Consider the following 12,611-nt stretch of genomic DNA (forward strand, 5'->3'; position numbering starts at 1 on the left):
ACAAGTACACTTTGAGAGTCAAAACTGAAAATGTCTCCCTAACTATAGGAAAGCAGAAGCAAAAGTGCTAAAACAAGTCAATGTAAAAGTCTTCCTCTACCTAGGGCCCATTGTTAGAGATACCTTATGTTATTTTTTGCAGATTAATGGCAAGATAATTAAATGGCACTGTACTACAGTCTCTTCAATAATTAATATCCTTTGCTTATTCTTCCCTTAGTCTTATAGGCTCCATTGTAGTCACATATTTGACAGTGAGTCCAAGTTTCCCCTCCACAGTGTTCTGCTAAATACAATAATTGTCTAGAAGTAAGGTAGCTAAAGCTAACAGAAAGAATATTAATTTTAACCAGTAATTGAATATAAGTACTCAAGCCTTAGCCAATCCCAGTCCCACCTGAATGTAGCAGGACATTCAACTTCTAGGCAATTAACAAGAATTGTTCTTAATTTTTTTTTTATTTTGCACTTTTTCTAGTACACCAATCTTGAAAAACACAGCTGTGCACTGTATAGAAGCTATCACATTGTTCACGTGAAACACCTTGATTGCTGTTGGAATAAATTACCTACCTATTGCATATAAAAGCTCTCAAATTAGAACATATTTCTATATTTCATATCACTTGCTGGGAATATGGCTTTCTGAAGCCAGAAGCATGAAACACAATCCACAGTTACTTAGAGAACTTTGCCTGCCCCAACAGATTCCCAACTATTAGCCCATTGTACATAGGGCCTTCTTTAGGAAGACCATGATCTTTATTTTTGGGAAATTGATTTGCAGCTTTTCAGCACAATGAAGTGTTCGTGTATAACCAGTTGACAGAGTGGACCATCACATCAATAGCAGAGTAATTCAGAAGTATGTCTACTGGCCAACGTAGGAGGACAGAAAATCTGAGAAATAAAACTTATACCTAATAAATTAATATAGAGATTAAACAGAAGTACCAAAATGCATTCCTGCTTAACACCCTTCAAGTTCAATATGGGGCAAACAGAAGACCTAAATGGTTGTACTATATGCACAGGTACTTTCATGTAACATTGTACTGTATTAATAATAATAACCAGTGACCTTCCAAAGTTTATCCTTTACAATTAAGTTGAATGCCAATCTAACGTCAGTATATTCCCCAAAGAATAAAGTAAGGTTTGTTGCTCAGCTGTGATTTTAGGATCTGACAACTTAAGAACTTTTCAGGCTTTGGCCAAGAAGGTGGGAAATAAAACAGAAGAGGCTGCCCCTGACTGTAGGGAATTCTAAACCCTTATCATGAAGCTCACCCACCACCCTATAATCTAAACAGGGTAGCTTGCCAGTGGCTGGGGGACCCAAACAGTTTTTGCTTGTTTTCATTTGCCTTCCAACCTTGTCCATGGTCTTCTCCTCTCAACTTTGGAGTGTTTGGGAAAATAGTCTAGAGGAATCAGGAAGAATTCCTCAGCCCCCTGTGTTCTTTTTTACCTGTGTTTGGATCCACCTCTACTGTTATGTCAGGTCCCTTTCCTTTCACTTTTGTGTTTCTGGAGTGGGGAAGAGAATCATGGAGCTAGATATGCTTGGGGTGAGCCCACTGTGCTACTACTATTGTGTGGATACTATAATTTTCCTGTTGAATAGTTTGAATCTCTTCCTGAAACTTAGCTTTCTCTTTGGGAAGGCTAAAACAAACTAAAGCTAAATTCACCTTTCCCTTGAATTATCCTTAGACCATGTTCAGTGCAATTTTTCTTTGTAGTATGTAGAGAAAATGTGGTGGGCCTTTTTTGCAGATGTTATTGATAGAATAAACATTGTCTCCTGTCCATTATTTGCTCAATTTGGGGGGGGGATGTGTGGTGTGGTCACACAAAATGTGGCCTTGTCACTGTTTCTGATGCAACAGCGGAAATAGGAGCTGACCTGTAAGCTAAATTATTAAACTGCAAAGCAAACTTCACATTACAAAGGGTTTGTCTAAGTGCTATCAGTTAATCAAAAATTAAAAGAAAATCTGCAAGCTTAATAATAAAGAGGAACAAATTTATAAAACCATAACAAATAAAAGATTAAGATTCAGGATACTTTCTCCGCTCTTCTTCAATATCTACATGAAACCACTGGGTGAGATCATCCGTTACCACTCAATATCCTGATGATACCCAATTATACATCTCTGTTCCAGGTGATGTAAGTGATGCTGTAACCACCCTCTCTTGGTGCCTGGGGGCTGTGGGGGCCTGGATGGGGAACAACAGGCTACAGCTGAACCCTGGTAAGATGGAGTGGCTGTGGGTTAATGGCTCCTCTGCATCCGTGAATTTACCATCTTTAGCTCTGGATGAGGTTGCACTGCCCCATTCAGACCCAGTGCAGAATCTGGGGGTCCTTCTGGACTCATGACTCCTACTCAAACAGCAGGTGGCAGTCGTGGCCAGGAGGGCCTTTGCTCAGCTTCGTGTTGTGCACCAGTTACACCCTTTCCTGGGTTGGGAGGCCCTCTGAACACTCATGCCCTAGTCATCTCCCATATAGACTATTGCAATGGGCTATACACGAGGCTACCCTTGAAGAGTATCTGGAAGCTAGAGCTGGTCCAGAATACAGCCGTGCAGGCAACTTTAGGTGCCCCAAGATTGGCACATGTAACACCTTTGCTGCGAGAGCTGCATTGGGTACCAGTTTGCTTCTGGGTCCAATGCAAGGTGTTGGTTATCCCCTTTAAAGCCCTTCATGGCATGGGACCAGGTTACCTGAGGGACCGCCTCTTCCCCACTTCATCAGCCCGTCCCATCTGGTCACGCAGAGAGGGCATGCCACAGACCCCGTCTATAAGAGAATGCTGTCTGGTGGGGTCCAGGAAACAGGCCTTCTCTGCTAGGGCTCCCGTCCTTTGGAACATTCTTCCTCCAGAGGTAAGGCAAGCCCCATCTCTCCTGACCTTGTGGAAAAAGTTGAAGACCTGGCTGTGCCATCTCACTTGGGGCAGGAAGAGGTGTAGTCATTCTTCAGGATGGCTGGTGCCTTAAAGTGGTCCTCATATATACAGGAATTGAATTAGAACTTTTAACTGCTGTCTGGATTCTATTTTATACTTCTATTTTGTATTTATATTCAATGTACTATGTGTGGTTTTATTGTATTTTAATTTTTTAGCTTCATTGTAAACCGCCCAGAGTTCCTCTTCTGGGGCGAGATGGGTGGTGAAAAAATTGGATTGATTAAATGAATGAATGAATGAATGAATGAATGAATAAATAAGCAAGCAAGCAAGCAAGCAAGCAAGCAAGCAAGCAAGCAAGCTTTTCAAATCAGAATACTTGATTTTTATAGGGTGTTCTGTTTACTAAGAAACTTTGCAAGAAGATTAAGACAGTATGAGTATTTTTTTATTTTTTATTTATAAAGTTGAACATTTTATGTATCAGTACACTTAGTATCATCTGTACATCAAAATCTTTCCATGACAATATGTACAGAATAAAATAATTTATAAAAGCAGCATAATTTGAAATACTGCTTTTATAGTATCTACCACCAGCAAAATTTGAAAAAACAATATGACAGTTGGACCTGATAGATAATAAAAGGATTGACTTGATTCTTAAAGACAGATACTTGTCAAAAACTAGAGTTCCTTAGTTTGTGTTACAAGTCAAAATAATTCTCTCACTATTGAGAATTGCAGCAAAGATTGTCCACATTTTCTATATATAACCAATCCACAAGTATTTGCTAACTAAATATAACAGCAGACCAGCCTGTTCAAATTGTATAGCAGGAGTGTCCCATGGTATTTATATGCAAACACTGGATGAACAAATGGTGAGAAGCATTTATCACAGGAAGTAAAACATTTTCAAATGGCAGGACAAATATGCCTAGATGGGACCAGTCTTTGCTTAGAATAATGCCATATATTCATTAATATCTTTTGTAAATCAGGCTTTATCACTTTGTTTTCCAGGTTGTCCGACTGTCAGAATTTGAAAAAGCAGACACATCTAAACCTTCACCATTGTTGCACTGCTCATATAAAGTCTGAAATTTAAAAAGACAAGACAAATTATGAAATACTTCTTTTCTTTTTTCCTATGGGACATTGAGCTTAATCCCTTTCTGCCCTCATCTCTAGCTAAAACAAGTCCCTAATAAATATTTACTTCTCTTCCCAGCCCAAGTTGTTATTTTTGCTTCTATTTTTCTTCAATTCTATCAGCCACTTAGGAGGATCTTTTGCTGTTGCTTTAAGAACGGTAGCACGTCAATGCCAGCTCAGTCTACACGCGAGCACAGTGAAAGCATACAAAGGGAATTCCAAGGGAACACAAATTCTACAGGGAATACAGTTAGCAGCATGACTTGGTGCAGCCCCATTTCTCTCCTCTCATTTTCTTCTCAATATATCTTTTTATTCTTTTCAAGGAGAAAAATAAATTACTACCAAAAAACCTGGTTGATATTACAAATGCAGCGAAAAAAATAGTGAAACAATTTTCTTAGCAGGATCAAAAGCAGATAGTGAGAAAGTTACATTTCTGAGGCTTGACTGAAGTGTTTCTAAGTTTATAAAAATAAGGATTTGGCGGTACATGCTGAATTACAAGTGAATCTCATTGGTTCACATAGCCTTGGAAAGACACAAGTACTACAGAACTTGAATCAAAAACATTTGGAAACATCCACTGTTGCACAGATAAGCCTTTTTGCTTGTAAGTAAGTACTTTTAGTACTTTATGTAGCTCTGCAATGTTTCCTTGAAGATTTTGTATGGTTGTATCTCTTCTATACCATGCCACTTCCTATTACAGGTAGTCCTCGAGTTATGACGGCAGTTGGGACTGGATTTTCCGTTGCTAAGCAATACGGCCGTAAAGTGCGACATCACATGACTGCATCACTGAGCAAGGGCAATGCCAGCAGTCCCCATTGCCATCGTTAAGCGAATCCCACTGGTCATTAGCTGAGGACCCACCCCGATCCCAGCCATTCCCAGCTTGGTCCCTCCCAGCCCCAAGCCTTGATAAGGTAAGAGGCTGCCTCCTCTTGAACTCCCCCCCACCTGTCTCCCCCCATCTCTGCCCTTTTGGCTGCCCACCTACCCACTGCTGCCAGCTGCCCCCAAGCCTGCCGCACCACTTGTCCTAACAGTCAGAAATCACGCTGAGACGAGGAGTAGGTCTCTAGTGTTTATTACTGCTACATAAGACAGAATCCTAACAAACTGAAGAAGCGTGGGAAAAACCCAGACAGATAAACCCCGAAAGTTAAGGTGGGTCCGATCTGTGTCTCTTTGAATGGCCGCGTAATTCCTCAGTACTACGCATGCGTTTTCCCCCCTGGATAGAGGCCCCCTCCTGCTCGCCATCAGTACTCATGACATCACCCTCCTCTCCAGATTCACATTCCATTTCAGCCCGCTCCTTCCAGAGGCTTGATAGGAGTCTATGTCTCCTTCTAAGCTCCCATGGGAACTGGGCAACGATGGAAAGTCTTCAAAGGAAAACTCCTCCAAGGACGAATCAGTGTTGCCCTCCAGGTCTGATAACTCTTCTGGCCCAGGTGGCTGCTGGTCCCTTTAGCAGACTTAGAATGAAGGTGACTCTGGTTCTGTCTGTGGGAAACTCCACTGGTCTGCTGTTGAAAAACATTGTGCACTGTGTGAGAAAGGTTCTCAACTGTCCTGCTTCTCCTCCAAACTTCTCTGGTAGACTGCCTTGGGATCTCAAGACTACTGGCGGAGCTGCTGCTGCTGCTGCTGCTGGCACCGGTTGTGGGTTAATTGGAGCTGGTTGTTGTAACTGCTGTAGCATGGCTGCTTGTAATGTGTTGATCTGGAGATCTACTTGTTGATGTTGTTGCAGGGCTGCTGCCAGTTGTTGGATGGCCTGCCAAATTTCCTGGTTTTCTGAAGACATTTTCCAAATGTCTCTCCTTTATTTTTCTTTGTTCCTCCCTCTTTCGATGGGAGTAGGAGTTTGTTCTTCAGCAAAGGATCGTTACCTTGTCGTGGTGCTGGAGCTTGAGCACCTCAGTGATGCCATGAGCTAAACCATGAAGGGCCACCCAAGACGGGAAGGTCATGACAGAGAGGTCAGACTAAATGCGGTCCCTGGGGAAGGTAATGGCAACCCACCCCAGTATTCTTGCCGTGAAAACTAAATGGATCGGTACAACCAGAGATATGTCGGTATACCATCGGAAGATGAGACCCCCAGGTCGGAAGATGGTCAAAATGCTACTGGGGAGGAACAGAGGATGAGTTCAACTAGCCCCAGACGTGATGACGCAGCTAGCTCAAAGCCGAAAGGACGGCTAGCGGCCGACGGTGCTGGTGGTGAACGGCGAATCCGATGTTCTAAGGATCAACACACCATTGGAACCTGGAATGTAAGATCTATGAGCCAGGGCAAATTGGATGTGGTTATTGGTGAGATGTCAAGATTAAAGATAGATATTTTGGGCGTTAGAGAACTGAAATGGACTGGAATGGGCCACTTCACATCAAATGACCACCAGATCTACTACTGTGGACAAGAGGACCACAGAAGAAATGGAGTAGCCTTCATAATTAATAGTAAAGTGGCTAAAGCAGTGCTTTGATACAATCCAAAAAACGATAGAATGATCTCAATTCGAATTCAGGGCAAGCCATCTAACATCACAGTGATCCAAATATACGCCCCAACCACAGATGCTGAAGAAGCTGAAGTAGAGCAGTTCTATGAAGATCTGCAGCACCTACTGGACAATACGCCTAAAAGAGATGTTATTTTCATCACAGGAGACTGGAATGCTAAGGTGGGCAGTCAAATGACACCTCGAATTACAGGTAAGCATGGCCTGGGAGAACAAAACGAAGCAGGACACAGGCTGATAGAATTTTGCCAAGACAATTCACTCTGCATAACAAACACTCTCTTCCAACAACCTAAGAGATGGCTTTATACATGGACTTCACCAGATGGACAACACCGAAATCAGATTGATTACATCCTTTGCAGCCAAAGGTGGCGGACATCTGTACAGTCGGTAAAAACAAGACCTGGAGCTGACTGTAGTTCAGATCACGAACTTCTTCTTGCACAATTTAGGATCAGACTAAAGAGATTAGGGAAGACCCACAGATCAGCTAGATATGAGCTCACTAATATACCTAAGGAATATGCAGTGGAGGTGAAGAATAGATTTAAGGGACTGGACTTAGTAGATAGGATCCCGGAAGAACTCTGGACAGAAGTTGGCAGCATTGTTCAGGAGGCGGCAACAAAATACATCTCAAAGAAAGAGAAAACCAAGAAGGCAAAATGGCTGTCTGCTGAGACACTAGAAGTAGCCCAAGAAAGAAGGAAAGCAAAAGGCAACAGTGATAGGGGGAGATATGCCCAATTAAGTGCAAAATTCCAGAGGTTAGCCAGAAGAGATAAGGAATTATTTTTAAACAAGCAATGCACAGAAGTGGAAGAAGACAATGGAATAGGAAGGACAAGAGACCTCTTCCAGAAAATTAGAAACATCGGAGGTAAATTCCAGGCAAAAATGGTTATGATCAAAAACAAAGATGGCAAGGACCTAACAGAAGAAGAAGAGATCAAGAAAAGGTGGCAAGAATATACGGAAGACCTGTATAGGAAGGATAACAATATCGGGGATAGCTTTGACGGTGTGGTCAGTGAGCTAGAGCCAGACATCCTGAAGAGTGAGGTTGAGTGGGCCTTAAGAAGCGTTGCTAATAACAAGGCAGCAGGAGATGACGGCATCCCAGCTGAACTGTTCAAAATCTTGCCAGATGATGCTGTCAAGGTAATGCATGCTATATGAAAGCAAATTTGGAAAAAACAAGAATGGCCATCAGATTGGAAAAAATCAACTTATATACTCATACCAAAAAAGGGAAACACTAAAGAATGTTCAAACTATCGAACAGTGGCACTCATTTCACATGCCAGTAAGGTAATGCTCAAAATCCTGCAAGGTAGACTTCAGCAATTCATGGAGTGAGAATTGCCAGATGTACAAGCTGGGTTTACTAAAGGCAGAGGAACTAGGGACCAAATTGCCAATATCCGATGGATAATGGAAAAAGCCAGGGAGTTTCAGAAAAACATCTATTTCTGTTTTATTGACTATTCTAAAGCCTTTGACTGTGTGGACCATAACAAATTGTGGCAAGTTCTTAGTGGTATGGGGATACCAAGTCATCTTGTCTGCCTCCTGAAGAATCTGTATAACGACCAAGTAGCAACAGGAAGAACAGACCACAGAACAACGGACTGGTTTAAGATTGGGAAAGGAATACGGCAGGGCTGTATACTCTCACCCTACCTATTCAACTTGTACGCAGAACACATCATGCGACATGCTGGGCTTGAGGAATCCAAGGCTGGAGTTAAAATCGCTGGAAGAAACATTAACAATCTCAGATATGCAGATGATACCACTTTGATGGCTGAAAGCGAAGAGGAACTGAGGAGCCTTATGATGAAGGTGAAAGAAGAAAGTGCAAAAGCTGGCTTGCAGCTAAACCTCAAAAAACCAAGATTATGGCAACCAGCTTGATTGATAACTGGCAAATAGAGGGAGAAAATGTAGAAGCAGTGAAAGACTTTGTATTTCTAGGTGTGAAGATTACTGCAGATGCTGACTGCAGTCAGGAAATCAGAAGACGCTTAATCCTTGGGAGAAGAGCAATGACCAATCTCGATAAAATAGTTAAGAGCAGAGACATCACACTGACAACAAAGGGGAACACCATTGCATAGTTAAAGCAATGGTGTTCCCCGTAGTAACATATGGCTGCGAGAGCTGGACCATAAGGAAGGCTGAGAGAAGGAAGATTGATGTTTTTGAACTGTGGTGTTGGAGGAAAATTCTGAGAGTGCCTTGGACTGCAAGAAGATCAAACCAGTCCATACTCCAGGAAATAAAGCCAGACTGCTCACTTGAGGGAATGATATTAAAGGCAAAACTGAAATACTTTGGCCATATAATGAGAAGACAGGACACCCTGGAGAAGATGCTGATGCTAGGGAGAGTGGAAGGCAAAAGGAAGAGGGGCCGACCAAGGGCAAGATGGATGGATGATATTCTAGAGGTGACCGACTCATCCCTGGGGGAGCTGGGGGTGTTGATGACCGACAGGAAGCTCTGGTGTGAGCTGGTCCATGAAGTCAAGAAGAGTTGGAAGCGACTAAACGAATAAACAACGAAAAAGGAGTTTGTTAGGATTGATGTCCTAACAGTCAGAAATCACGCTGAGACGAGGAGTAGGTCTCTAGTGTTTATTGCTGCTACATAAGACAGAATCCTAACAAACTGAAGCAGCGTGGGAAAAACCCAGTCATATAAACCCCAAAAGGTAAGGCGGGTCTGTTCTGTGTCTCTTTGAATGGCTGCTTAATTCGTCAGTGCTACGCATGCATTTTGCCCCCTGGATAGAGGCCCCCTCCTGCTCGCCATCAGTACTCATGACACCACCACTGTACCAGCCAGGGCCTTCTTCGTGCCACCTTCTTTTACACTGGTGCTGCCAGGGCTTTTCTTGTGCGCCAACCAAGGCCTCTGTTTGCGCACCTGCCAGGGCCTTCTTTTGCAAAAGAAGGACCCAGCTAGAAGGGTCCTTTTTTTGTGCCAGCACAGCTGGGGCCTTTTTTCATAAAAGAAGCCCCTGGCTCGCATGCAAATGGAGGCCCTGGCCAGGGCACAAGAAAAGCCCTCGTGGCACTGGCACAAAAGAAAGTGGTGCAAAGAAGGCGCCAGCTGGTATAGTAGTGGCACACGGCGTGATGGCGGACAGGGCTGGGTGGTTTGGGCAGCTGGTAGGCAGGTGGACAAAAGACAGTTGTAAATGTGGGTGGGCCTGAGTGGGCCCAAATTTTGTTCACATGACCACAGGAGTGCCGCAACAGCCAGAACGTCAAGGACCAGTCATAAGTGCCTTTGTCAGCACCGTTGTAATTTCAAACACTCGCTGAACAAATGTACATTCAGTGAGGTCTACCTGTGTAGAAGAGCACCCCACTTTGTCAAATCAAACCATTGGTCATTATGTTTTATAAGATCCTACCATTTCACCAACAACAGAATTCCTTGTCATTTCCTAACTCTTTAAACCATTTCTCACTACACATTAACCACCCTGACAGCCTCTCCCAAATGGACTCTGAGCAAGAAATGTATAATTTTTTTAATATTTTATTTTTATTATTTTCATTCTAAGCATACTAGCAGAGCGATTACTTATTTACTTACTCTAGCAGCTTTAGAAATAGAGTTAGGAGAATTCAAGCCAATAAGGTGACCAAGGATACGTTTCATTTCCTCTGTTGTTCCTTTTGCATTCTGATGTCCTAGAAGAATTTAAAATTTAATTCTGTTTGAGATGTATACCTTATGCTTTGATTTAAAGCTTTTTTGAAAATTTTGGTACCATAGCACTTGGTGACCTAACCTAACCTAATATACATACTTTAGTCTGCAAATAAATTGAGAGCATGAACATAGAAAATTGCTTTTATATAGAAAATCTCTGGTAAAATTAAATGGAGCACAATGATAATATCTATTAGAAAACTTGAATTACCTGTTTGTGAATTGGACTGTATATGTACATAAGGATGAATCAACAGTTCAGGGACAGATATTCTTTGTTTAGGATTCTTAACTAAACAATTCTGGAGAAAGAAGACAGAAAGACAGGAAATAATTGAAAACAGAACCAACCATGCTATAGTATGTATACATAAAATCAAGAACTATGTAGCAGCTGAAGCTTGCAGAACAGCTCCTCAAAATCTTCTCTGGAGTACAATGTCCACTGTCTTTGGAAAATTCTCACCCAGCGCAGTTGTTCATCTTTGATCCATCCCACGCTATTCAGAAGAGATTTGGGGAGGGGCGGTCAAGTGGGAAAGTGTGCCTTCCTTCTGAAGTTCTATGTGCCTACAGTTTTCAGAATCTAAATCGTAATGTAATTTTTATCATGCAAAATTGGTTAAGAAATAGTCAAAAATTTCTATGTACTGTACAAGTCATTCAACTTTTAGGCTACATTCACACATAATGCAAAGCCAAGTTTTGTTTCAACCAATTTTTATTTAACAAATTAAGTCCTGTCTTAATTTCCCATCATTCTTACTATCAGTGTATAACTGATAATCCCAAATGCTAGTAGCAGCAGCAGCAGCAGCTGTGAAGAATTATTTTGTTTTAGCATTTATGGGAACGTCTTTTGTTTTTTATTTAGTGAGTCATTTTCTTTTACAATTGTGGGGATCATGTTTGTTGGGTCTTTGTCTTTTGTGTGTGTGAGAGAGAGATGTTTTCTTAATGAGGTATGCATTTGGTCTGTTTTTCTGGTGAGCGGGGCGGAGAAAAGATTGGATATACTTGTGATGTTCTCAGTAGGTTAGTCTATGGGATGTGTATTTGCAAATGGAAGTTTGATTTGAATACGGTATGTGCTAGCATGGTGTTATGCGGTATTATGAAAAAATCATGGGGTCTTCAGGTGGGGTGTCTTTTTTGCCTGTGTGTGGTTTCCTGAGCATCTGTAAACAGATATTTTGCTGTCCTTTATAGAGGAAAACCTATGCCTTGGCAATTGGATAACAGAACCACAATTCTGACTTGCACTCAGACAAGAGCTAGAGAAAAGACTGTTGTCAGGGAGTATAAGAGTGTAAGAGAAAAAAAGTAATACAAAGCTGTTTACCCTGGGAAAGCTCTGCCTTTAATTATCCTTGCATTACAGTTTTACAGATAGGCAAGTGGACTGGATGGAACAGGCTACAAATAAACCAGGAATCCAAGTCCAGATATTACAAGCCATATTAAAAACAACCAGGATCCATACATACTTTCATAACATGATGTCAAATTGTGATCAGTTTCTAAAAAGAATCCAGGGTTTATTATTTTGGATCTTTAAACGTAATTAAAATAAATCATGACTAGGAAAATTATCTATAAAACAGAACTGAAATTATTATCAAAAAGAGATTCAAAATATTACCTTCAAGACATCTAGGAGATCCTTTTCTGCAATATCAGGAAACATTATTTCATAATTAGGGTCAATTATGGCATGAAGTTTTGTTATATAATTTGTTATGTTCTGAAATGGAGTTCTTCCATAAGTCATGCAGTATAAAATGCAACCCAGTGACCATACATCACTCTTCGGGCTAATCTAAAACATAGAAAGGAAAACCAGGCCTCCTTATTCAATCACACCATTATTTTGAAGCTTTTGTCATTCTCAACATAACCCTATCTGATACAAGTGATTAAGCAATAAGAACAGCAACTTGTTTTATATGATCATACACTGTGATTCTGCATACTGACAAAGATGGGATATTAGCATCTACAGATGTCATTAATTCACAGTCAAATCAGGGAAAGTGAAAGATAATTAACCAAAAATCAACACTGTTTTCAAGGCAAACAATTTACAGTGACAGTAACAGGTTCACAAAAGTATTTAGGAATATGATAAGCACTGCAAAGGAAATGCTAAAAATTTGCACCGATTACATCACAAATTACTTATACTGGAGTCTTTGCATTTAATTCTATGATCTAACCTCCTTAACGATGGCTTCAGCTGAATCTCAGGGATGAC

The 12,611-nt window shown here is 41.3% G+C and overlaps 1 protein-coding gene across 1 annotated transcript in view; it reads right to left on the reverse strand.

The window, feature by feature from the left end:
- Positions 1 to 3,409: 3,409 nt before the first annotated feature.
- TTK (TTK protein kinase) overlaps positions 3,410 to 12,611 on the reverse strand; it is a 45,075-nt gene continuing 35,873 nt past the window's right edge. The window contains exons 18-21 of the mRNA XM_063312715.1: positions 12,000 to 12,176; positions 10,569 to 10,659; positions 10,238 to 10,335; positions 3,410 to 4,027 (exon numbers count right to left, since the gene is read on the reverse strand). Of these exons, the coding sequence (XP_063168785.1) occupies positions 3,938 to 4,027; positions 10,238 to 10,335; positions 10,569 to 10,659; positions 12,000 to 12,176 (456 nt within the window). The 3' untranslated portion in view covers positions 3,410 to 3,937. The remainder of the gene's footprint in view (positions 4,028 to 10,237; positions 10,336 to 10,568; positions 10,660 to 11,999; positions 12,177 to 12,611) is intronic.

Source organism: Candoia aspera, chromosome 1 (assembly GCF_035149785.1).
Source record: "Candoia aspera isolate rCanAsp1 chromosome 1, rCanAsp1.hap2, whole genome shotgun sequence".
NCBI lineage: Eukaryota > Metazoa > Chordata > Lepidosauria > Squamata > Boidae > Candoia > Candoia aspera.